Here is a 22,630-nt window from a genome sequence, read left to right as displayed (position 1 = left end):
TGTTCCAGCCCAAGCCCCAGGGGCCTTCAATGTTGGGCCTGTCCTGATGCTTTGCTGAGCTTAGAGGCACCTGTTCTAGACAGACAAGGCAAGGGTGTCTTTTACCGTTTCCTGGGTAACTCCTGCCTGGAGGAGTGAACAGGCAGGGATCCAGGTGACAGGACAGAAGGAGCCAGGGCAGCCGCTGTTGTTCACTGCTGGAAGTTTGCCAGGGGACTGGAGCATGAGCTGCAATTCCAGTCTCTTCCTCACCCCCCACCCAGATCACTCTACCTTTGATGGGGAGCTGGGGAGGTCTAATCCTAGACCTTCCTTAAAGCCAGATGAGCAACCTTCTAACTTCTAGATTTATCTTCCCACAAGCAGTCTGTGACCTCTGTTTCTAGGGCAAGTCAGGAATAGAAGGAAAGAAGTAGGCTCATGAGGTCTATCATAGCATTTCTAGACCTGGGAAGTCCAGCACAGGTTCTGGGGACAGAGAGTCTGAGTTTAAAAATCCTGGCTCTACCACTTGCTTTCCTTGGGCAAGATCTTAACTTCTTGTCATACCTTACTAGTAATTATTGAGTGCTTTCTACATGCCAGGGAATAAATGAGAAATTTAAAAAATGAACTCAGATAGCTTCTTGGAGTTTACAGTCAGAGAGAGAGAGAGACAAACACTAATCAACCAATAACACCCACCCACCCCTCAACACCACAAAAAGTAAAATGTCCAGAATATATGTACACATATTCAGGCATATATAATTAGGGAGTATGTAATTAAGGAGAATTCCCTCACTCTGGGAGGTCAGAGAAGGCATTCCTAAAGGAAAGATAATGGAGTTCACATCTCAAAAGAAAAAAATGATAATGACTCTAACCTCTATTAATTGAACAGGGTAGGAGGAGATAGTCCATACGGAGGGAACAGGCTATTCAAAGGGAATTCATTTGGCAAGAGGGAGAATGGTTCCTCCAAGAAACTAGAAGGCTCATGAAGCTCAAGCACAGTAGAAAGGCAGGTGGGGGCAGACCATGTAAGAATGCGGGTCTCTATTGTAAAAGCAATGGGAAGCTCTTTGTGGTGCTCTAAGTAGGGAGGTGAGATGATAACACTTGTGATTGGGAAAGATTGTTCTGGTAGCAGTGAAACACACATTAGAAGGGAACCACGTGGTATTCAGGAGACCAGTTAGGAAGCCTCAGATATTTCCCCTTAAGTTATTGTGAGGTTCAGTGAGATACCACATTTTAAGTGTTTTATTCCAGTACCTGGCACATAGTTAAGGTTCTGTCAATGTCTTTATTACTTTTATTGTTAGCTCTCTTCACAGAGCATATCTTTCTGCTTCATGCCCGCTCCTGGGAATGGGATGGGGAAGGATAGTGGTGGTTTCTAGGGTGGAAACATGGCTTGTAAGTCACAACATCGAGGACAGAACCCAGGATGCCTGAAGGACCCATTAGAATGTCTTGTAAGTATGAAAGATTCGCGAAGAAAACCGAATTCCAACTCTCTGGGAAGCAAGCTGGAGACAGGTGAAGACCCTCCCAAGGGTATAAGTCCTGGTGTTGGGGGAGACAAACTTGCTTTTCTGCCCGATATTCCAAAGAGCTGGTGTAGGGGGTCACACTCGGGAGCGCAGGAGCTATTCCTCAGCTCCAAGCTCACCTGAAGGCTTCCCTCGGAAGCTCATATACCCCGCCCGGGTAGAGGGTGCCAGGCCTGGGCATTGGGTATTAGGAGGAGGGAGGGTCCAGCGAAGGGCACCTCCAGCCGGTCCGCAGAGGCTGCCCTCTCCCCGGCCACGTGACCTGGTGGGTGGGGCCCGGCCTGAAGTTGGAGAAATCCCGAGCCGTCCCAACTTGGGGAGTGTGCCGCGGGCCCTCCGAAGCACCAACTGTAGGCATTGGGCTCCGGCAGTGGGTGCGGTGCTGGACATTTGCGAAGTGCAGCAACAGTGCAGGCGGCATGACCCAGCTGTCGGTGATTCCCGGGTCTGCCACGGCGTGGGCAGGTGAGTGGGACCCGCGGGCGGCGGGGGCTGGGTTGGGGGGCTGCTCCTGCTTTGGGCCGCCACGCTCCATCCCGGTCCTGGGAATGCGGGGCACTCACAATGAGGAGTGGGGCAATTGGCTAAACAGACGCGACGGACCCTTGGCGTTCTGACTTAGTCCCGGTCGCGTCGCCACTCTGGGCTGGCAGCTCTGCCCCGCAGGCGGCCAGCAGCGAATTGCAGCCACCGCGGCTGCAGGAGCCGCGCGCCCACCCCAGCCCCTCCGGCCCCGCCCCTCGGCCCCGCCCTCTAGGCTCCTTAGGCCCCGCCCCTAGGCGCCGTCGGCCCCGCCCCAGGCGCCGTCGGCCCCGCCCCCACCGGCCCCGCCCCCGCGCGCGCACTGGCTGGTCCCCGCGACGTCACGCTCGGCTATAAAAGCCGCGGCGCGCGGCTCTCGCGGCGCTGGAGGAGCTCGAGGCTGAGGGCGGCGGGTCTGCGCGGAGCAGCCGGACCCCGGGCGGCGGGCGCCTCAGAGATGTTTTACTCAGGGCTCCTCACCGAGGGTGGCCGCAAGGATTCAGACATGAGGGAGGCGGCGTCGCTGCGGCAGCAGCGCCGGATGAAGCAGGCCGTGCAGTTCATCCACAAGGACTCCGCGGACCTGCTGCCCCTGGACGGCCTCAAGAAGCTGGGCTCGTCCAAGGACACGGTGAGCCCCGCGGCCGCGCCCCCGGCGTCCCCGAGCGCGGCGGCCGGTCACCTGCGCGCCCCGGGGCCCGCCCATGGCCGCTTTCACTGAGTCACCCGCCCCGGCTCGGCTCGGGCCTGGCGCCGCCGCTGTCCACCCTCTCGCTGGGGCCGGGTCGCCGACTCCTCTCCCGCCGGCCTCCTCCTGCCGCGGGTGCCGGCGCCGCCCAGTCGGGCTGGTCCAGCTCGCGTTCCCGGCGCTCAGCTCCCTCCCGTCGAGTCTCTCTCCTCGGGGGGCCCGAGACCCCGCCCCGCCTCGTGCCCTCGGGTCGCTTTCCCCTCCCCGGCTCGGGATTCGATTGCTGGGGCGCGCGCCTCGCCGCGGGGACCGCTCGGCGGGTCCCGTGATCTCGGGGGGAGACTCTCCAGAGCGAGGAGGGGCGCGGGGTGGGGGCGAGGCTGGCGGGCACAGTACCCAGATGACTTTCGTTCAGCTCATTCTCCCCTAGCAAGATCTACTTGTCCGCTTGATTTCGGTCTTACCTACCTACCTTTGATTTTCCTGAACCCCAAACATGGCATCATTCTCCTGTCTTCTCTTTCTCCACCCTGACCTCCCTTCCTGCCGCCCCTCCCGCCCCCCAAGAGTGGCTGGAGTGTGGAAACCAGGGTGCTCCATCTCGCTGACCCGAATGTGTGGAGCTGGGGCTGGGACCGGAGAAATCTTTCTAATAGGATGGAGCTTTAAGGGGAAACTGCTGGACTGGCGGTCTGGGCTCAGATGCCGCGGTGTCCTCTATTTGTAGGGCAGGGGATGGATGGCTAAGGGTTACTAGTTTAAAAAACTGTGTGTGACCTTTAGCCTTCAGTCATTATGGTGGTGCTGGGCCAAATTTATGTTTGGCTTTGTAGTTTTATCTGGAAGTTTTGTGATTTATTTATTTTTTGGATAGTTTACTGATTTCCTTGATTTTCACTTTATTGGTCAGGATACTAATCTGGACAGTAATTTATGAAGTATTAATTGTTTAAATGAAGTAGGTACTCTGCAGAATTTTCCCTGTACTCTTTTGAGTCTTTGGACATTTAATTTAGCAGGGAAGAGGGGATGTCAGCCTGGTTCACTGAAATTGTTATGTCCAGTCTCAGTATGTCTGTGCAGGTCAGCGCTTCTGAATTTACTTCCATTTCTTTCTTTTACAACAACTCTAATGACACACAGAGTCCAATAGCATCTTTGCCATCCCCCACTGTGATAATTATTTTAGTTATTTGTGTGCAGGGAATGTCTATCCAGATATCATGCTGTTTTTAAATATTTTTCCTGCGTGAGCCACAAGATGGTCAGTGTGATTCATGCTAACTCAGAGTGGTGAGTGAAATGTATTGTTGGAAAAGAAATCTCCAAGTCTTCTTCTTCAAGCAGTCTAGCAATTCATTTAGCAAATCAGGTCCAAGTCTTCTTACCTTCAGGCCAAAATAAAATGAGTTCCTGGAAGTTCCAAGAATCAAAGAGGGAATTATTAGGAGGAGAACTAAAATGTGGAATGTTTTCTTTTTTCATGCTGGATACAATTGACATTTGTTTTTCCTGGTCTGTCAAGGATTTCCCTGGCCCTGAGACTTTTCCCTCAATTCTTCTGCCTAGCATTCTTTATACTACTTCGTCCTATGTAGAAAGAATTCTCTGTGCTTTTCTGATTCCAGCCTGTCTCAAGTAACACTGGAGCTGATAGCATAGAGCATAGGCAATAAACTAGAAGGAAGAAGCATCCTTAGGAAGCAGGTTATTGACGTGGATGTGACACATAGCAATTGACTTTGAGACTCTGAACCATGATTCACACTTTCTGAAGTCTCTCTCTCCCATTGCCACAGAGTCAATATCTCTCTTTCACTGTTCTCACACCTTTAATGTGCAAATGATTGCACAGAAGAGCTAGAGCAGGTCATAAAAGCCAAAACAGGCTGAGGTAGGAGAGCTGTGAGTACTGGGATGAGGTGGCATACTTAAGATCTCTTGGAACTGATGTTGCTGCCTCAAAACAATCTTAAAAATAACCTTGGAATATCCTCTTGTCATTTTATGGATACTTCTAGTTGTATAGACTGATATTGACTCAGTTTTCTTTCACTGAAGTAAAATATGGAGGATGCCAAAATTGACTGAGTAGTTCTTATTTTGATTGAATTGTTTTTGAGTCAGGATCTGGTGCAAACTGAAGTAGGTTATTGTACTAACTCAGTAGAAGTGGGACAAGAAAAGAGGAAGAAAAGACACCAAAAGGAGATGGAGGAAAGACAAATTTGTTTTACTTGACGCTGAGGTTTGAGCCAGTGAGAAGATTGTGGATAATTTTTCTTATCCTGTGATCTATGTTAGAATTATACTGCTGGCAAGGGACTATAGTGATGGTAAGGGTGAACTGGTGGTAGGAATTCCACGGGGACTCTAGATGAGATGATAAAGCATACATTGTATAAAAATGAAGAATGATGTAAAACATATATAATAATAAAAAAAAGAATGTCATTGAAACCTTGATAGGGATTACATTAAATCTGTATATTGTAAAAAAAATAAATTAAAAAAGGAATTATACTGCTGGGTTTTCTGAGTTATCTACCTTTTCCCATGCTGTTTCTATAACGTTCACTGTTTAATACCAGCCTGCCAATGCTTTTTTTTTTTTAATTGGCAAAGAGAACCATAGGCTATCAAAAGTGGTCTTGTTCTCTTGTCTCGAGGGAACCGCTTTTGTCCTATTCCTGCTTCTGTGTAGTTGGCTGCAACAAAGTCTGCTGTGAAAATTAATCTTATTTCTTATGTTTGACTCTCTTGCATTGCCTATCCTTTTATCTTGTGCTATTTTTTCTCTATTAGGTTAGGAACTAAAATCATAGATATGAATGAGTAATATTTTATCTGATTTATTATTTTAAAAAATCTTGATGAAGCTGGAGAAACAAATCTCCACTCTTAGAGTTTTGCCTATTGTAATTTCTTTTGTTTTTTGGGTAACAGCTTCATAAATGTTCTTTTCATTGAGCTAAGGCCTTTTTAATTTTGAAAAACAGTTATGTCATGGGATAATATGTTATATCATATTTCCCTTTGCTAAATGATAATATTACTGACCATCAAGCCATTTCCTTACTTGCTCAGCAATAGAATTTTGTCCTCCTATCTATGAGTTAATCTGCTCATAGCCAAATGTTTTAGCAAAACCTACTAGAATGAAGGCCAGAGGCAGGATGGTGGAACGTAGCAGAGCCAACTGACCATGAAATGACTAGCACTGTACTGTGACTATCTGATCTACCTGACCATAATCTCTGCCAATTAGAGCAGCTCAGGGTGGTACCTTGTATATTAATCATCCAGAATGCCACAAGACATCCATAATGCCACAGGTTTTGAATCAGGGAATTTTAGAACCTTAAAAGAGGACCATGAAATAGCAATATAACACCAGAATATGGTACAAACTGAAGATTTCCAGAACTATAATTACATCCTAATTGTGGCAGACTTTTATTTGGATATTTGCTGTGTTCAGGACATAGTGCTATGTGCTGAGATTACAAAGATGAAGAAAGAGAAGTTTCTCTCCACAAGGAGTATATAGGTTACGTGAAAAGCAGCACAGATTAATTAATTTTTTTAATGCTTATTGAAGTCTTATTACATGTCAGTCAACAGTTTAGGCATTGAAGATGTAATTGCAAACCAAAATGGAGTTCTTGCTCTCATGGAATTTGCATTTTTATGGGGAGAGAAAGTAGAAAATAAAAACAAGTAAAATATATATCAGGTAGTAATCAGTGATTTGGAGAAAATAAACCAGGGTAAAGGGAATGTACAATGATCAGAATGGGGTGCAGTGGAGCTTTTCTGTTTTATATAGGGTAGTCAGAAAAGGCCTTTTTTGGTAAGATCACATTTTAGGAGCTATGAAGGAATTTAGGGAGCAAAATATCTTGGGGAGAAACATGCTAGGAAGAAGAAATATCAAATGCTAAGGGCTGAGGTGTCATTGTGCTTGATATGGTTGAACAACAGTAAGAAGGCTATTATGCTAGAGCAAAATGAACAAAAGGAATGGTTGACAGGAGGTAATATCAAAGAGGCAGTAGAGGCCAGACTATTTATGGATTAAGCTTTAACAGGACAAGAAGTAGATTATGTCAGACTATTTATGGATTAAGCTTTAACAGGACAAGAAGTAGATTACGAGGCTATAGTACCACAATCTGAGTCAAAGATGATGGTAGCTTAGAGCACTATGATAGTGATGGGGACAAGAAAAAATAAACTTCTGGAATATTTTTAAGGCAGAAGTGACAGATTTTGTTGATGGATTAAGTTAAGGGACTGCAAGAAAGGTAGTCAAGAATACCTCAAGGTTTTTTATCTAGCAGTCAGAAGAATAAAGCTGTCATTTTCTGAAATGTGCAAAATTACAGGAGGAGCAGGTTGGGAGTGGGGAATAAGAATCAGGGTTTTGATTTTTGAGTAAGTTAATTTTGAGATGTCTATTGTTATTGAAGTGTAGACATTGAATAAACCACAAGAGGATAAATAATACCACCAGAAGCCTTTACTTGTTGACAAGATATAACAGTCAATAAGCACTGTTAGAGAAATTCAGTGAAAGAAGTGATTACTCTTTCCTTGTGTGATGATAGTGATGAATACCAGCATCTGGTTACAACATCATCATTTCCTGGTGAATGAGAAGACTAGGAGGTAGTATGGGAGGATGCTGCCTCCAGAATGTGCCATACAGAACCTCAAAGTAAGAACTTTACAGGATATCTAGTCTAATTCACTGCACATGTATGAATCCTTTCAAATAAAAATACATCCTTCCATAAGGAGCTAAGAAACTGCCATCTCAGGCCAATCCACAAGTCAGGTAACAATCAGGTATAAAGCTGTTCTTATCTTTGAAATAACATGCCTGTTGGGTCACAAGGCAAAGAGACAGAACACAGAAGACCTGGGGCAATGAATATGGCAGCCTGTCTTAGGTAGATTCCCATATGTTTTTCAGCAATTGCAAACCCAAGGACCATCTGTTTATGTTATCATGGGTGTCGAATGGGTCACATGTATATTCAGCTAGTAAGCAAAGAAGAGAAGACACAGATATAGTGCCCTTTGAGATTTCCAAGGCCAGAGATAAAGACATGTGTATTGGGCTTGACATGGTAGTTAATCAAGAGTCCATCTTTAGCTACAAACTGTGTAAGGACTAAAATGAAGTAGAATTATTACATGCCCTCTTAGGACAAAAAAGTAAATGGTAATCAGCTTCAATTTTAGACCAAGTGTAAGGATTTAAAATACAAATATATACATGCATGCTTTCTAACAATTTGAGTGCTTGCTCTCAATCTAACACAGTGTTAAGTGCTTCATATTGACCACCTCATTGAATCTTTATACAAGCACTACAAGGTACTTACTAACCTGAACTCAGCTCTGTCTGACTCCATTGCATATGCATTCAAACACTATTCTGAGTCAGAGCTAGGTAAACCTTTTCTGTAAAGGACCAGCTTGCAGGCCAGGAAAGGTTTTTGTCTCCACTATTCAGATCTGCTGTCATAATGCTAAAGCAGCTCTAAACAGTAAATGAATGGGGTTGGTTGTGCTCTAGTTAAGCTTTATTTCTAAAACAAGCAGCAGACTAGAATTTGATTTTTTGGTGTGTATTTGCTGACCTATTTTTCTTTGTGGACCTAGTGGTTCTATGGCTAGCTAGATACCTTGGGTTTCTCTGCTGAGAATAAATGCTGCAAAGAAGGTAGCCCATTTAGTCTAGTCCATTTCCAGTCTAGTCCATTCTGTGGAGCACAGAAGACCATTAGTTTGATTCTGTTAGGGTTCAGTGTAGCATAGATAAAGGAATTGAGAAAGTGACTTTAGAAGTTCTTGTTCAAATCATGATTCTGTGGCATACTACAGTATAGGCTGTTTCCTCTCACCTCACTTCCCACTCTACAGCCTGGTTAGAAGAGACATTTAAGCAGACTGAGTGCCAGATTGAGAAATCTCAGCTATTTCCACCTAGCACAGCCCAGAGTACCTGTTTCCTTCATAAGTTCCTAATGATGATGGAGGTAGCACTTTAAAGCTAGCCTTAAATGGATTTAGATGCCTAATTCCTGATTAGGGTTTAGGAACCATATTTCAGGGACAATAGAGAGCCAGGGAATGCTTAGGTTAGTAGTTGTCTTAGACTGAAGCATAAAGCAGGATCTGTGTCAGGAACGACTTGAGAATTATAACCAAAAGGCCACTAGAGTACCTGCAGCACTTACCTAGCTAATAATTACTACCATGTGTCTTGAAAGATATCAAGAAAACAATGGAAGGCTTTGAAAATCCAATACCTCAGTAAACTTAAAAACAAACCACTTAAGAAAATTTGAAAAGCACAGTTAAGTAATGTGAATGCATGTAGAATAAACTATTTAATGTACAAGTATTGAAGGAATCTTGAAGGAACTAGTTGGTGTTAATCTAGGAAGTCTTTTTGAAGAAGTAAAGGATAGAGCTTATTCATTTGGTACTACATTAAGAACTGGAACACAGTTGTGTTCAAGATGATCAAAGTCCTGGTCCTAGATGATGTAAAGCCCTATAGACTATGATAAGAAGTTGGAATTCTGTTCAGAAAACAGTGGGAAGCCATTGCATGGCTTTTGAGTAAGGGAGTATATTATCTCACATCTTTTTAAAAGCCCACTCTGATTGCTGTGTAGAGAATGAGTTGGAGAAGAATGAAAGAAGAGGCAGAAGACAAGTTCGGAGGCTTTTGTAGCACAGATAAGAAGGTGGTGGCTTGAATTACACTGAAGGTAGTAAAGAGAGAAGTATAGACTGATTCCTGATATGTTACAGAATCAGCAACAGAACTTGGGATAGAATGTTAGGGAAAGAAAAGAATCAAGAATGGGTGGGTATATGGCGATGCCATTTTACCAAGGAATGGACTGACAATTTTAGAGTAACCAGAATGTTAAAACTAAACAGGTCTTTGGAAGTCAGACCTCTTTTATTACTAATGAAGAAAGTGAGACTTAGAGAAAAGTAATGCTTAGAGAGATTAGTGATTTCCCCAGGGTAGTATATGACAAGTGATAATTTTGCTGAAACAGAAAGCTTTCATGAAGGAATAAAGGAGAATGAGTAGTAGTAAGTGAAAGAGGTTAAGCTCTAACTTAAGGATTTTATGTTTGATCTAACAGACAAGAGAACCATTGGAGGGGAAGGAGACTACGAAGTAATGTTTTGGGAGATTGCTTGAACTTAGCATTAACAGTAGAAATGAAGTTATTGAAGAGGCAGACTTTCACTCATCAAGATAGGGAGTAGGGAAAAAGAGCAAGTTTTGAGTGAAAGATCAGTAGGACAAGTTTAATTTGAGATTGGCTGTGGGATATCTAGTGGAGAAATTCAAAGAGGCAGTTGGATCTATGGGTCTAAAACACAGAATTGAGGAACTGTGTGATAGATCACAGATGCTATGGTGGTGGGAGAACTGTGAGGACTACTCCTGAAGGGAGAAGTCAGATACTGTCCAAAAATTAACGATGATGTAAGAAAATTTAAAAAATAATTAATGAAAAATGAATTTAAACACAAGTGAGGTCTGGACATGAGACAGTCATCATTATAAAGGTAGCAGTTTTCACCCAAACAGTGTATTTAAGAAACAAAACAAACAACTAAATAAAACAAAAGTAAACAACAACAAAAATAATGTAGTAGTTTATGCAATTGAAGCAGATAAGATTGCCCTGAAAGGATATGTATACCAAAAAGACCACAGATAGAGTAATACGGAAGACTAACATTTAAGAAATGAGCAGAAACAAAGGACCCAGTAACAGAGACAGATGTAGAACAGATGTAAAGATGGCTTTAGAAGCCAGTGGAGGAGAGTGTGAAAAAAAAAAAAAAAAAAGGAATGTTGAGTTTGCTCAGTGTTATTTCTAATGGCAAACATGTAGAAACAACCTAAAAATTCCTTTGGTCATTAAATAGTTAAATTGAGGTGTGTTTGTACCACAGACTAAAATTTCTGCAGGGAATTACTGCAGAAAGTAGAGCAAATGTTAGAAAACAGATGCTGATGTGGTTATAGGGTAACCTGGCATTATACCTGCCTAAGTTACATTTTGTTTTGCGTGATGTGGTAGACGGTTAGGTAGCTAAATTACCATCCATTTTCAACACTTGTCTGTCTGCCTGATTCCTCCATAAAAACTATAGGCACTAACTTCTCTCCCAACTCCTCAGTAATTAGGGGTGGTCATGTGACTTCTGACCAAGACTATAGGTAAAAGACTGCTTAGACAACTTCTGGGACAGCTTTTGCTTTCCTGATAAAAGAGGTCAGTGGCACATGGTCCCTGCCTTCTCGTGGATGTAATGTCTGGAGCTAGGGCACCCATCATATAACCAGAAAGGAATATACAAACAGAATTACAGAGACAGTCGCCTGAATATTACAATGCTGAATCAGTGCCAAGAGGTGCCTTCCTTGTGACCTCTTGTTATGTGATAAAAATACACTTAAACCACTGTGAGCTGACTTTTCTTGTGACTGAATACCTTTCTAATATGTGGAATTTTTTTAATTTAATTTTTATTTTTACCTAAAAATACATGTATATAATTTAAAACAAAATCTAAACTGTTCTTGTGTTTACTTAGAAATATGGTGATACTTGGTGGAAGGCTAAGCATGCCTTGGTGATAGGTGAGGTGTGAGAAGGATTTTTTTCCCCCATAAACCATAAAACATACTCAAAGTTCTTAGTATGTAAGTAGAATCACATACAGTGCTATAAATCAATGTTACATCAGGTAAAAAAAACAAAATGTGATACCGCTGTTTCTTGATTTATTGATTTTACCATTATCTATTGATTTTCTACTATAAAAACAAAGGCTTAATGTTCTTATACTTCCCCATAATGTTCCCTGTATTAAATAACTCTTTTGGGTCAAATCAGCATTTACTGCTTATATTATTCTAACTATGTTCATATTATTCACAGTTGAATCCTTTCTCATATAAATATGTATTATTCTCAAAAATTAATAATTACTTTGTCTTTTCTTTAATTTTCCTTGTAAAATTTAAATCTCTTCCCAGTACCTTAAAACTGTAGATCTAGTTAGTCTATTCTTTTCCTGCATGGAGACAGTCTTCCTGGTGTTACCCTAGCCTCCTATTTCATTTTGGACTGGTTGCTTTCAAGGCCTGCTCCCTATATTCTAGACTTGTCCTCTATCACAATTCTGAGAATCTCTCGCCTCTTTTCTCCATTGGATGCTTTATTCCTTGAATCCGATGGTTTTCTCTTTGCTGATTTCCCTTGATTTGGTGGAGCATATATTTGGTAGCTTCTTGAAGATCCTTGGGAAATTACTTTTCTGAGTCTAAATTGATAGTTTGTCTAGATTTTAAAATTATGTATTGTCATATTTTTTAAAGGGTCATTCCATTTTCTTTCAACTTGTATTACTACCATTGAGTCATCAGGCCTGTGTCATCTTGTTCCTGATGCTTTCTATTTGGGTCATCTTTTTCCTTTTGGAAGATTTTGTAGTCTTTGAAATCCATAATACTTTTAAAAAATTCATAGTGAGGGCCTCCCTGGTGGTACAGCAGTTGAGCGCTGGGTTGTGAAGCTGCCCGCAGCCTCTGCAGTGCCAGTTCGATCCCCGGCTGCTCCCCGGCCACGGGAGGAGGGTCCCGCATGGCGCGCAGACCTCTCCTGCTGCCCGCTGCTCCCCTCAGCAGTGTACTTCGGTCCTTCTGCCTGCTCTGCTCCCCTCTCTGGCTCTGGTGAATTCTCTCACCCTCCTGGCTCTGGAGAATTCTCTCACCCTCCTGCGCTTCTGACTGTACCCAGTGCTTGTATAAATAAATGAACAAATAAATCTTGAAAAAAAAAAAAAAGAAAAAGATTTATTTATAAAAAAAAAATTCATAGTGATATGAAATCTCCATGTAGATCTTTATACCTTCATTATGCAAGGCTCCATATGGGTCCTTTCAAGCTTTAAACTCATATTCACCCTCATCCTTAATTTTTTTATAAATATAACACTTTTAAACTTTTTTCTAAATCTAGCCACACTATCAACCAACCAGTCTTTTGACTTATTCTTACAAAGGAGTAAACTCTTGGCATTCTTCTTAGTTGTCTGGGTCAAATGAGAATCTTTTGTAGGCTTCACACTAATCTATTTCCAGCCCTAACTGTGCCCTCCAGCTATTGAGGTACTAGTGCTGGTAACTCTTCAACTTTTCCAGGGCTTTAGTTTAAGTAGAAAAACTGCTTTTGTGGCTAAATCCTGAAATATATTATAATTCAAACATAATTATTTATTTTTTCTTAAGTAACACTAATAATGGAAAGGTCAGGAAGCTAGTCTTCTTCCATGTAATCATTAGGGCCCAGACTGAGAGTGGCTTGTCTGTCTTCAACATGTGACCTCTAAGAAGATTACCCCAAGGGTCATCTCCATTCCAGCCAGTCATTCTTATGACTGAATGGAGTGTGCAGAGAAGATTTTTATGAGCCAGGCTTCAAAGTGGTATATGTCACTTCTGTTTACCTTCTGTTTGCTAAAACTCATTTTACCTATTTCTAATGGCAAGCAAGGCTGGGAAACATAGCCTGGGTATCTGCCCAGAAAGAAGACTTTGAACATATGACTTTTGAACAACTAGCAACCTCTGTCACTCCATTGATCTATGAAGTGGAATCGTGTAAAGCACTTAGCTTTCTCTAGTCTGGGTCAGTTACCACTTTTCTGTTTGTTTTCTACATTTCAAAATTTTGTCATGTCTCTTTTTTCTTGTTTTTTTTAATTGTTATCTTTGTTATTCTTTTGCTATCATTTTACTGACATTTTGGGGTTAGAGCAGAAGTGGATGTACAGTTACACTGTCATTTAAAATATGTAGACTGTTGTGCCCAAGATCAGCAGACTTGGTGAGCATAATCTCCAAGAACCCAAAGACAGCCGATGCAGACACAAAAGGGAGTTTATTACAGACTCGAGTCCGAGCTCACGGTACCTACCAACACAGCGGCAGATATCGAGAGCCCGAACAAAGGAAGCAGGGGTATTTTATAGGGTTATGCTGGCAGTTACTCATTGGCTACATGGATGCATTCTTCAATTTTGCCCGGCTATAATGCTAAGCTGACTGGCCCGGCTGAGATGCAGCTCCAGCCTGCAGCTCCAATTACGGCAAGTTCGCCCTCATTGGGGACCGGAGGGCAAGGGTGGAGTGAGGGTTGAAACTGTTGAAACTATCTCTGGAATGCAGTCCTCATTCCCGGGACAGCAAAACCTAAAATTCTAAAATGGCAGTTACACACAAAATGACAAAGCAATGGCTAAGAATACTTATGCTTGGTTCCACATAGACCTGGGCCTCCTAGTGGTGCAAGGGGTTAAGAGGCAACCTATGAAGTTATCTGCAGCCACTGCAGCACGAATTCCATCCCTGGCCAGGGAGCTACCCACATGGCACAGCAGACCTCTCCTGACTTGCCTGCTGCTCCTCTCAGCAGTGTATTTCAGTCAATCTGCCTGTTCTGTTCCCCACTCTGTCTCTAGAGAATCCTCTCACCCTCCACACCTCTGGCATGTACCCCAGTTCTTGTATGTATAAATAAATAAATCTTTAAAAAGCAAATAAAATAAAATATGTAGACATAATAAAATGACTACAGAAAACATCTCTGAGATTCGTTTAGATTTATTGACTATAAATTTTTAACTCAATTAAACTGAATATTTTGTTATGTAATGCTGGTAATGCTAACGCTGGTAACTCTTCAACTTTTCCAGGGTTTTAGTTTAAATAGAAAAACTGTTTTTGCAGCTAGATCCTGAAATATATTATAATTCAAATGTATTAAACATTTTGGAAGAATATACTTCTAAATGTAGTGGTTGTTATTTGGACCGCTTGGTGAGACAGGGTTAAGAGGTTGAGGAGACTCCCTTTTTATTTTATGTACTTCAATGATATTTGAATATTTTTCAATGAGCACATTTGTGCTTCAACCCTTCTTTGGTTACTAAAGAAAACAACAGATAAAAAAATAGTGAGCAGAGCCAAAAGCCTGAAAAGCCAAATAAAATGAAAACTGGAAAATATCTGCCAAATTTGGAAATTAGAAAATCATTGGTTTTGTGATCAGAAGTGAGCTCAATGAAGAAAATATAGACTATCAGGAAACAGACATAGTGATTTTGGCTTTTTTTTTTTTGTTAGAGATCATTTAAGACAAGGATGGGTGATACAGAGGCATGAAGAGACAGGGAGTGGTATAGAACTGAGAAAGCAGGGTCTAAGGTTTGTGGAGGCATTTTCTCCCAATATACGTAAACACTGAGTATGTTTTATAGCCTATGTTTTATAGCCTATGAGTATGTTTTATAGCCTGAGTATGTTTTATAGTCTTCCTACTAAAGGTCCAGTAGGAAGGGAGGAAAATTTAGAAAAGAAATTACTTCAAGGAAAATGATTTTAGAGCTTTATTTGTTTCATATGCCCAGGGATGATTAGACTCCCTTACAAGAGTAAGAGTAACCAGGTAAAGTAGTGTTCAGCAAGACCAGCGTAGAAGGGAAGCTCCATGCTTTAGGTTAGGAGGACTTTGATTAGATGGCATTTGAAGCCCCTTCTAGTCTTTAGTTCTTCAAAACCAACTTACCTGTCTTGGTCCTGCTAAGCATGGCCTTGACAGAAACATCACATCACTTTAGTTTGACTTAAGCTAAGAATCCAATCTTATTAGTGAGAGAGATAAGAATGGAGATTTTCTGTTTCTTTTGAGGAGCAAAGCATTCTCTAAGTGTAACATCAGGAAATCTGACAGAGTTAGCACTTCCTAAAGCTCTTTATCAAGTTAAGAAGCACTCATTTTCTTTAAAGTGCTGCTCTCTCTTCTTTTCCCAAAGATACTAATTTAGAATCTGCTTTGCCAAGTATCAGTGTATTTCGGGAATCCATTTCTTCGCCTCCCCAGGGTTATAGTGAGTCATGGCTCTGACTCCATTCTTCCTCAGAAATCTATAAGGTGGTAGATAATGAAGACCTTCTCCAGTTCTGTTCACTTCCGTGGGAAGGTTCGAGGCGCTGGGCTTCTAGAAGTGACTCTCTTCCCCTAGAATTGGAGCACTGTCTGATATGTATCACATAAAAACTTGGAATTAGACTCTATCTTTTGAAGGATTGTGAAGTAATTGTAAACTAGGAGTAAGATATTTATACATAGAAATTTCTAAGGTCAAATTACTTTTCAAGAGATGACTTATAACTTCTAGAGGCCATTTTAGGGTAGACACAGTGGAGGATGGATATATCTGCCCTAGGACTTTTCCTAAGCACTATCAAAGAGCAGACTTACATTTACATTCCTCATTCTGCTTCCTGACATTAGCTATCCTGGCACAGATATAACATTTAATTAAGTCCCCTGCTTTTTGGTCAGACTGTCCATTTTATACTCCCACTTTTGACACGTTGAAGAGAGGAGAATTGGATGACAAACATATGGCATGAAGAGCCTTATGTTCCTTGTAGTCCAGAGGATGTTAGTAAGAATGATTTTTGTGGGTTCTACCAGGTTTCAAAGCATGCCTCCCGAGAGAGTTGCTCATCAATCATGAATTTCTGTTTTCCCATCTATCTGCCCCATGGGTGATTCAACCAACAGGAGATCCAAGCCACTAAGGCATATATAGATTGGGTCCAAAAGATAATAATGTAAGGAAATGAAACTTGAAATAGCAGTAGACAGAACTTCTGACAACCAGTGCTAGGTAATGTTTTTCAGCCTGTGAGAATGCACTACTCTTTCTCTAAGTCACTTGGGAAGATAGACATGTTCCATATAGACTAAGACTACTTTTCTCCTGAAATGCCCTTGTAATGGGATGGGGTGGGGGGCAAAATAGGGGGAAAGGCTATAAACCCAGGTAGTCCAAATAACAAGGGTCCCTCAGTTCTTTTCAACCTCTAGAATATTCACTGGCCCTCTCTGTATTTTCCAGAGTCCCACGTTACTCTCTCATTCATTCAGGGTCACCTACTACAAATCAGCTTATAGTGTCTACCCTGACAATACCAGGGAAGTTCCTACTTGAAGGAAGAATAAATAAGAAGCAAAGGTAGAGCTCAGTTATGTGAAACTTATGCATTATTTCTGTAGCACCTCTGGGACAACGGGAGGAAGAAATGACCTGTCTCTAAAATGTCTCTGTTTTCTATTTCTCAAGCAACCTCATAATATTCTACAGAGGCGCCTTATGGAAACCAACCTCTCTAAGCTCCGAAGCAGTCGTGTCCCTTGGGCCTCCAAGACCAACAAGCTCAATCAGGCTAAGTCTGAGGGGCTAAAGAAGTCTGAGGAGGATGACATGATTTTGGTTTCTTGCCAGGTAATATTCTCAGAACAGCTTTTCCAGAGTTTTCTGTCCAGTATGGTTTTAAACCCTTTATGTTCTTGATAGTGGGAGTCCTGTCCTCTAAACTGTACAGAATGTAGGTCTTACCTTGGAATTCATAGATGAACGTTAATTTCATCTATGAACGTTAATTTTCATCTATGGCCCTGCTGGAGGTGTGTGCAGTATTTTGTATGCATGTTCATATTTACAGGAAAAAAAAGACCAAAATTTTCATCAAATTTGCAAAGGGATCTCTCTCTCTCTCTCTCTTTCTCTCTCTCCCTCTCTCCCTCACACACACACACACACACACACACACATACACACACACACACTCTCTCTCTCACACACACATAGTATATAGAATGAAACATCCAAAGTCCTTTGGGATACTCTCTTAGCTCTAGATTCAACAACAAAAAGAACCCTTCAAAGGAGACTCAGCAGTGGCTAAAAATGAAACACTACTAACCCCTGTGAGAATGCTCTTCAACCTTACCTGTCATATAACATCTGCGCTTACTCCCTGGCTCTCCCTTCCCTGTTTCTTCTCTGGCTCCTGTTGAACAATGTGTTTCCTCTCCATAGTGTGCTGGAAAGGATGTAAAGGCCTTGGTTGACACAGGCTGTCAGTATAATCTCATCTCTTCAGCCTGTGTGGACAGATTGGGGTAAGTAGCCACTTGGGCTGGGTGGAAGTTAGATGCTAATACACTGTTTGCCTGAATATATTTTGAACTTAGAGATGGTTGAGGGTCTCCATAGAGGCCCCAAAAGAAGTGTGAAGAACTCAACTATCAGCCAAAATCAATCCTTAGTGGAGCGGTGAAGTGGTAGGTCCTTGGGCAACTGGGAGAAATCAGTGAGCCAGGAAAACCTCAGGCTCCACCTATTAAGTTTTGAGCAAAGACCTCTAGACTCTGAAATAAGAGACTATGGAGTCCTTGGATCACTGTATGCACTTCCCTGATCCTGTTGTATGTCCTGCCAAGGCAACAGATTAGAAGAAACTGTCCTATTCATATACCTAGACAAATGAAAGCAAGAATATGGTTGACTTTAGCTTACTCAGGGTCTTTCTGGAGGCTACATTACCTGTCCTAAGAAACATCAGTCAGAACTTGGAGTAGGGCTGTAGTTACTACTGGCTGGAACCATCATTAAGATAGCTAATAGTATCTTCCCTCCTTCTGGAGAACATGTAAAATCAGATCTTACTGCTGGCCCTGCTGGAGATTTGGTGTGAGACGGACACACTGTGTAATGAATGTCTCAGCTCTCCAACAGCTGGAATTGAGTTTTCCTTCTTTCAGCCAAAGTGAGCCATTTTGTATCTTTTCTCCTTTTCACTCAATCTTTATTTCTGTTTCTTTCCTTTATTCCTTTTTTTCCCCTCCAAAGTACCAGTTGGGTTCCAAGGGATAGTCCAGGAGAAATCAAGTCAATATCCTTTTCCACTTTTCTGGCCCTAAGTTCAATAAATCATTCCCCAGTCTAAATCTCTGTATTGAAACAATCCATAGGACAGATATAATGGCCCATTTTAAGCTACTTTCAAGATGTCCATACTCTTAGGTAGGGCTTGCACAGGACTTGATTTGTGTAATCAGTAATCTCTGCTATATGATCTATTCCTTCTCATTTCTACCTTTTCATCACCCCTCGCCACCACTGTGACTCTGTAGCTGCATGTAAGGCTTTTGTGCATTGCTGTTTAGGGTAGTGGGGGAGTCCAGGACACAAGTGTTCTTGCAGGAAGAATCATAAGCTGTTTTATGGGGTAGAGAGATGAGATATAGTGCAACATGAAGGTTCCAGAAAGACTAATAATGTCCTGCTGCATAATTAGGCAGCAGACTGCCATGATTCCAGAGGAATTAATAACCATCTGTAAAACTGCAATTATTTTTCTTGTGGATGGTCTGTTATACCAAAAGAGAGGAAATGGAGTAAAGCAGAAGTATTGGCACAGAAAGTCCATAATTAAGTATTTATCTACCAACCCATAATAGCTCAGGTGCTAGCTGCTCCAACAGTTTATATAACTGTGTAAAACCTTGGTGCTGTTTCTTTCCATCCTCCCCTGCACAGACTAAATTTTAATTAGGACTTTCTCCATGATATTTTTTAATGATTCCAGTATCAATGCATTTATAAATAAGTACCTGCCTCCATTAACCTTAGAGCCTAAGAATATCTGGTAAGGCTAGATTTAAATGGAAAAGAAAAGGAGAACATTAGACATTAAGCAAAAATTAGGATTAACCTGCTCTCTCTGTGATGTTACCCACAGAGGGATAAAAGGCCATGTTAACTTGTACATGGACAGGGACACTCTCTAGCTTAGGGTTCTCTGAGTATATTTGTCAACTGGCTTTCACCAATGCAGGTAGTGAAACAGATTTTTAAGAACAACAGTTGAATCTTTAGTATTTTTTTTAATCCCCCTGCATATTTAGAACTAGGTGCTGAAACCAAAAGTATGTGCTGTTAGCATTTTTTTTGTAAATTAATCCCAGAAAAGTAGAGAAACTGTAGTGGTGGTCAGAAGGCAGGCATTGCCATATACCACAAGGAACCTCTGCGAAGGGGATTCTGGTATTTTTCTTTCTGGTGCAGACTCAAGGAGCATGTCAGATCTCACAAGCATGAAGGAGAGAAGCTTTCTCTACCCCGGCATCTGAAAGTAGTGGGCCAGATTGAGCACCTAGTGATCACATTGGGCTCCCTCCGCCTGGACTGCCCAGCAGCTGTGGTTGGTGAGTAGAATTGGATATTAGACTATATGTAAATCCTTTCCCTGGGTCTCTTTGGTGATGCAGGGGTTAAAGATACAGCATTATCCAACTATCATGAGCCACTGCAACATGAGTTATCTCTAGCCAAGGAGAAAATCCACATGGTGGAGCAGACCTCTCCTGTCTTGCCCACTGCTCCCCTCAGCAGTGTATTTCAGTACATTTGCCTGTTCTGCTCCCCCACTCTGTCTCTGGTGAATCCTCTCACCGCCCCGGCCCCCCCCACACCCCCCAACTCCTGCCACAGATCTACATCCCAGTTCTTGTATGCATAAACAAATACATCTTTAAAAAAAATTAAAAAAAAAAATCCTCTCCTTACTTCCACCAAGCCCTCATGAGATCTCATGCCTGTAAATTTTTACTTTTTTTTTAATAAAGATTTATTTATTTATTTATACAAGCACTGGGTACAGTCAGAAGCACGGGAGGGTGAGAGAATTCACCAGAGCCAGAGCAGGGAGCAGAACAGACAGAGTGACGAAATACACTGCTGAAGGGAGCAGCAGGCGCAGCAGGAGAGGTCTGTCGCTCCATGTGGGACCCTCGCCGGCAGCCAGGGATTGAAATGGCGCTGCAGAGGCTGCGGGCAGCTTTGCAGCCCAGCACTCAACCGCTGTGCCACCAGGGGAGGCCCCAGATTTGTACTTTTCTGTGGAATATAGACCTTGTCCCATTTTGTGTCCTCTAAAATGCCAGCTGGACACTAAGCTATATTCAAGACATGTTGAGAATCACTCAGAAAAAAAAATCTTCTTTAGAGACTTATTTTTAAGTCATTTTTGAATGAACCATTAAGTTTTAAAAAACCTGAAAATTTCTAGAAGCTTTAGAATGCTTTCTGCATACCCGAATAGCAGCTGCATTGTTCATCCTTACATGAGGAACTCACGATAAAAAAAATTTTCAAGGTGCAAGGAAACAAGCATTTTTTGTGTGTAGATGAAAATAGCTATGGAAAGCTTTTCGCGAGTTGAAGGTAGAGAACAAGGTCTTCTTACTTGTTTTGTCATAAATCCTTACTCCTTTGTCATAAATCCTTTGATAATTTTCCACTATCTCCTATATTTCCTCTCATATACTCTAAAGTTCCTGATTTTTGTTTAAAGTTAAAAAGTCGTGAGTTTGAATATTGGCTCTCTTGCCTTTTAACTATAATCCTCTAGAGAAATTACTTAATAGATGCTCAACAGATGTTTGTTGGATAAATGGATGGATAGTGAAATGAAACCTAATAGTGATACCAGCATGAAAATGGCTGAATCTTAATTTTTTTTTTTATTAGAGGACAATGAGAAAAACTTGTCCCTTGGACTTCAGACTCTTCGATCACTGAAGGTAGATTGATTCTACTTTCCCTTGATTTCTCTCTATGGCAGTGTCTTCTTACATGGAGACCCCATCGTGGTTTTATTGACAGTAACCACTGATTCCCCTTTGTTTCAGTGTATCATAAACTTGGATAAGCACCGGCTGATCATGGGAAAAACAGACAAAGAAGAAATCCCTTTTGTGGAGATAGTTTCCTCAAATGAAGCCAAGTGAGTGCCCAAAAGCATCAAGTTAAGTCAAATCCATTTGTTATGAGCTGGATTTGGGGGTTTTCACACACAGAATATGGGATTGTGTTCTGCCTTTGGCCTTCAGTCATATCACAGTACATCCCTTCCCATCCCACAGAACACCTAACCTACACTTCAGAATGAGCAGCAGTAATACTGCACAAAATGGTTGGGAAAATGAATAGCTTTTAAACTAAAACTGTACTTGTCTTTAGCCTAACGTCTTTGAATTTGGTATCATTACTTCTATTTCTTTCTCATTTCAGCACTTCAGAAGCATAATTACAGCCTGCAGCATATCTGCATGTATGCACACATACCAGTTTGACAGATTGAGAAAATTGGGTTCCAACTAAACACAGAAGCAACTTGCTGTGGACCAAGTCCTTCCCTCTAATACAAGCTCTAAGGGTTCCTTCCCACCCAGACCTCTCTAGACTTTAGTCTGTGCTTAGAGATCTTGTCTGGTTATAGCCATTGTTTTTTACTCCTTTGATCACTTAATTTATAGACTGTTTTGACACTGCCAGGTCTCACTTGTGTCCTATTTCTCTGCTTCTTCCTCAAATTTGTCTTTATTTGTCATATAGAGGCCACTCTATTTCAGGTTCTATTTCTCCACACATACACTTGCTTCTTTTCCAATAGCTAAAGTGTATAATAAACAGGAGTCTTTTACCTCCTTTCAGTTATTTCAAAGAGGTTGCTTAAACCTTTTTGTTGGCATGTCAGATAAGGATACCTATAAAGGAATCTTCCCTTCAATTTGCTTATGGAAGTGCTTAGAGTAGTTAGAAAAATAGTCAGGCATGGGTATCCTTTAAAGATTCCCAAGTCTACCCATAGCTGTAATTCATGGAATATTTAATGGATCCCACTTTGAACTTTGCTATGTCTCACCAAAAATCTCATCTAATGTCCAGCTACTGTCCCTACCAAATGTTTTTAGCTCTAAGCTCCCTGAAAACTAGGAACTTGTTGGCTCCTATTTGAACAACTAGACAGCCATTCTGTAGCCAGTTATCACTGGGTCATCCCCAAACCCCCTTCTCAGCTTCTGTAGTGGAAGTGGGATGGAAAACGTAAGCACAGCCA

At 41.8% G+C, this 22,630-nt stretch overlaps 1 protein-coding gene across 1 annotated transcript; it reads left to right on the top strand.

Moving 5' to 3' along the window:
* The first annotated feature begins 2,449 nt into the window (after window positions 1–2,449).
* Window positions 2,450–22,213, top strand: NRIP3 (nuclear receptor interacting protein 3). Its single transcript, XM_037522636.1, has 7 exons — window positions 2,450–2,691; window positions 17,005–17,166; window positions 17,764–17,846; window positions 19,795–19,934; window positions 21,259–21,311; window positions 21,420–21,514; window positions 21,802–22,213. The coding sequence occupies exons 1-7, from the start codon at window positions 2,518–2,520 to the stop codon at window positions 21,815–21,817; spliced, it is 723 nt and encodes a 240-aa protein (XP_037378533.1). The 5' UTR covers window positions 2,450–2,517; the 3' UTR covers window positions 21,818–22,213.
* Window positions 22,214–22,630: the final 417 nt, after the last annotated feature.

The sequence above is a fragment of the Talpa occidentalis genome, unplaced genomic scaffold, assembly GCF_014898055.3.
Source record: "Talpa occidentalis isolate TD23 unplaced genomic scaffold, MPIMG_talOcc4v2.1 talOcc4.3, whole genome shotgun sequence".
Lineage (NCBI taxonomy): Eukaryota > Metazoa > Chordata > Mammalia > Eulipotyphla > Talpidae > Talpa > Talpa occidentalis.
This window is presented reverse-complemented; position numbering and strand designations above follow the sequence as displayed.

Excerpts from the sequence above, each read along its gene's own strand:
- NRIP3 (XM_037522636.1), top strand. The coding sequence starts at position 2,518 with ATGTTTTACTCAGGGCTCCTCACCGAGGGTGGCCGCAAGGATTCAGAC. Across the intron at positions 2,692-17,004 it reads TGGGCTCGTCCAAGGACACG|CAACCTCATAATATTCTACA; the intron begins GTGAGCCCCGCG and ends CTATTTCTCAAG. Across the intron at positions 21,312-21,419 it reads AGACTCTTCGATCACTGAAG|TGTATCATAAACTTGGATAA; the intron begins GTAGATTGATTC and ends CCTTTGTTTCAG.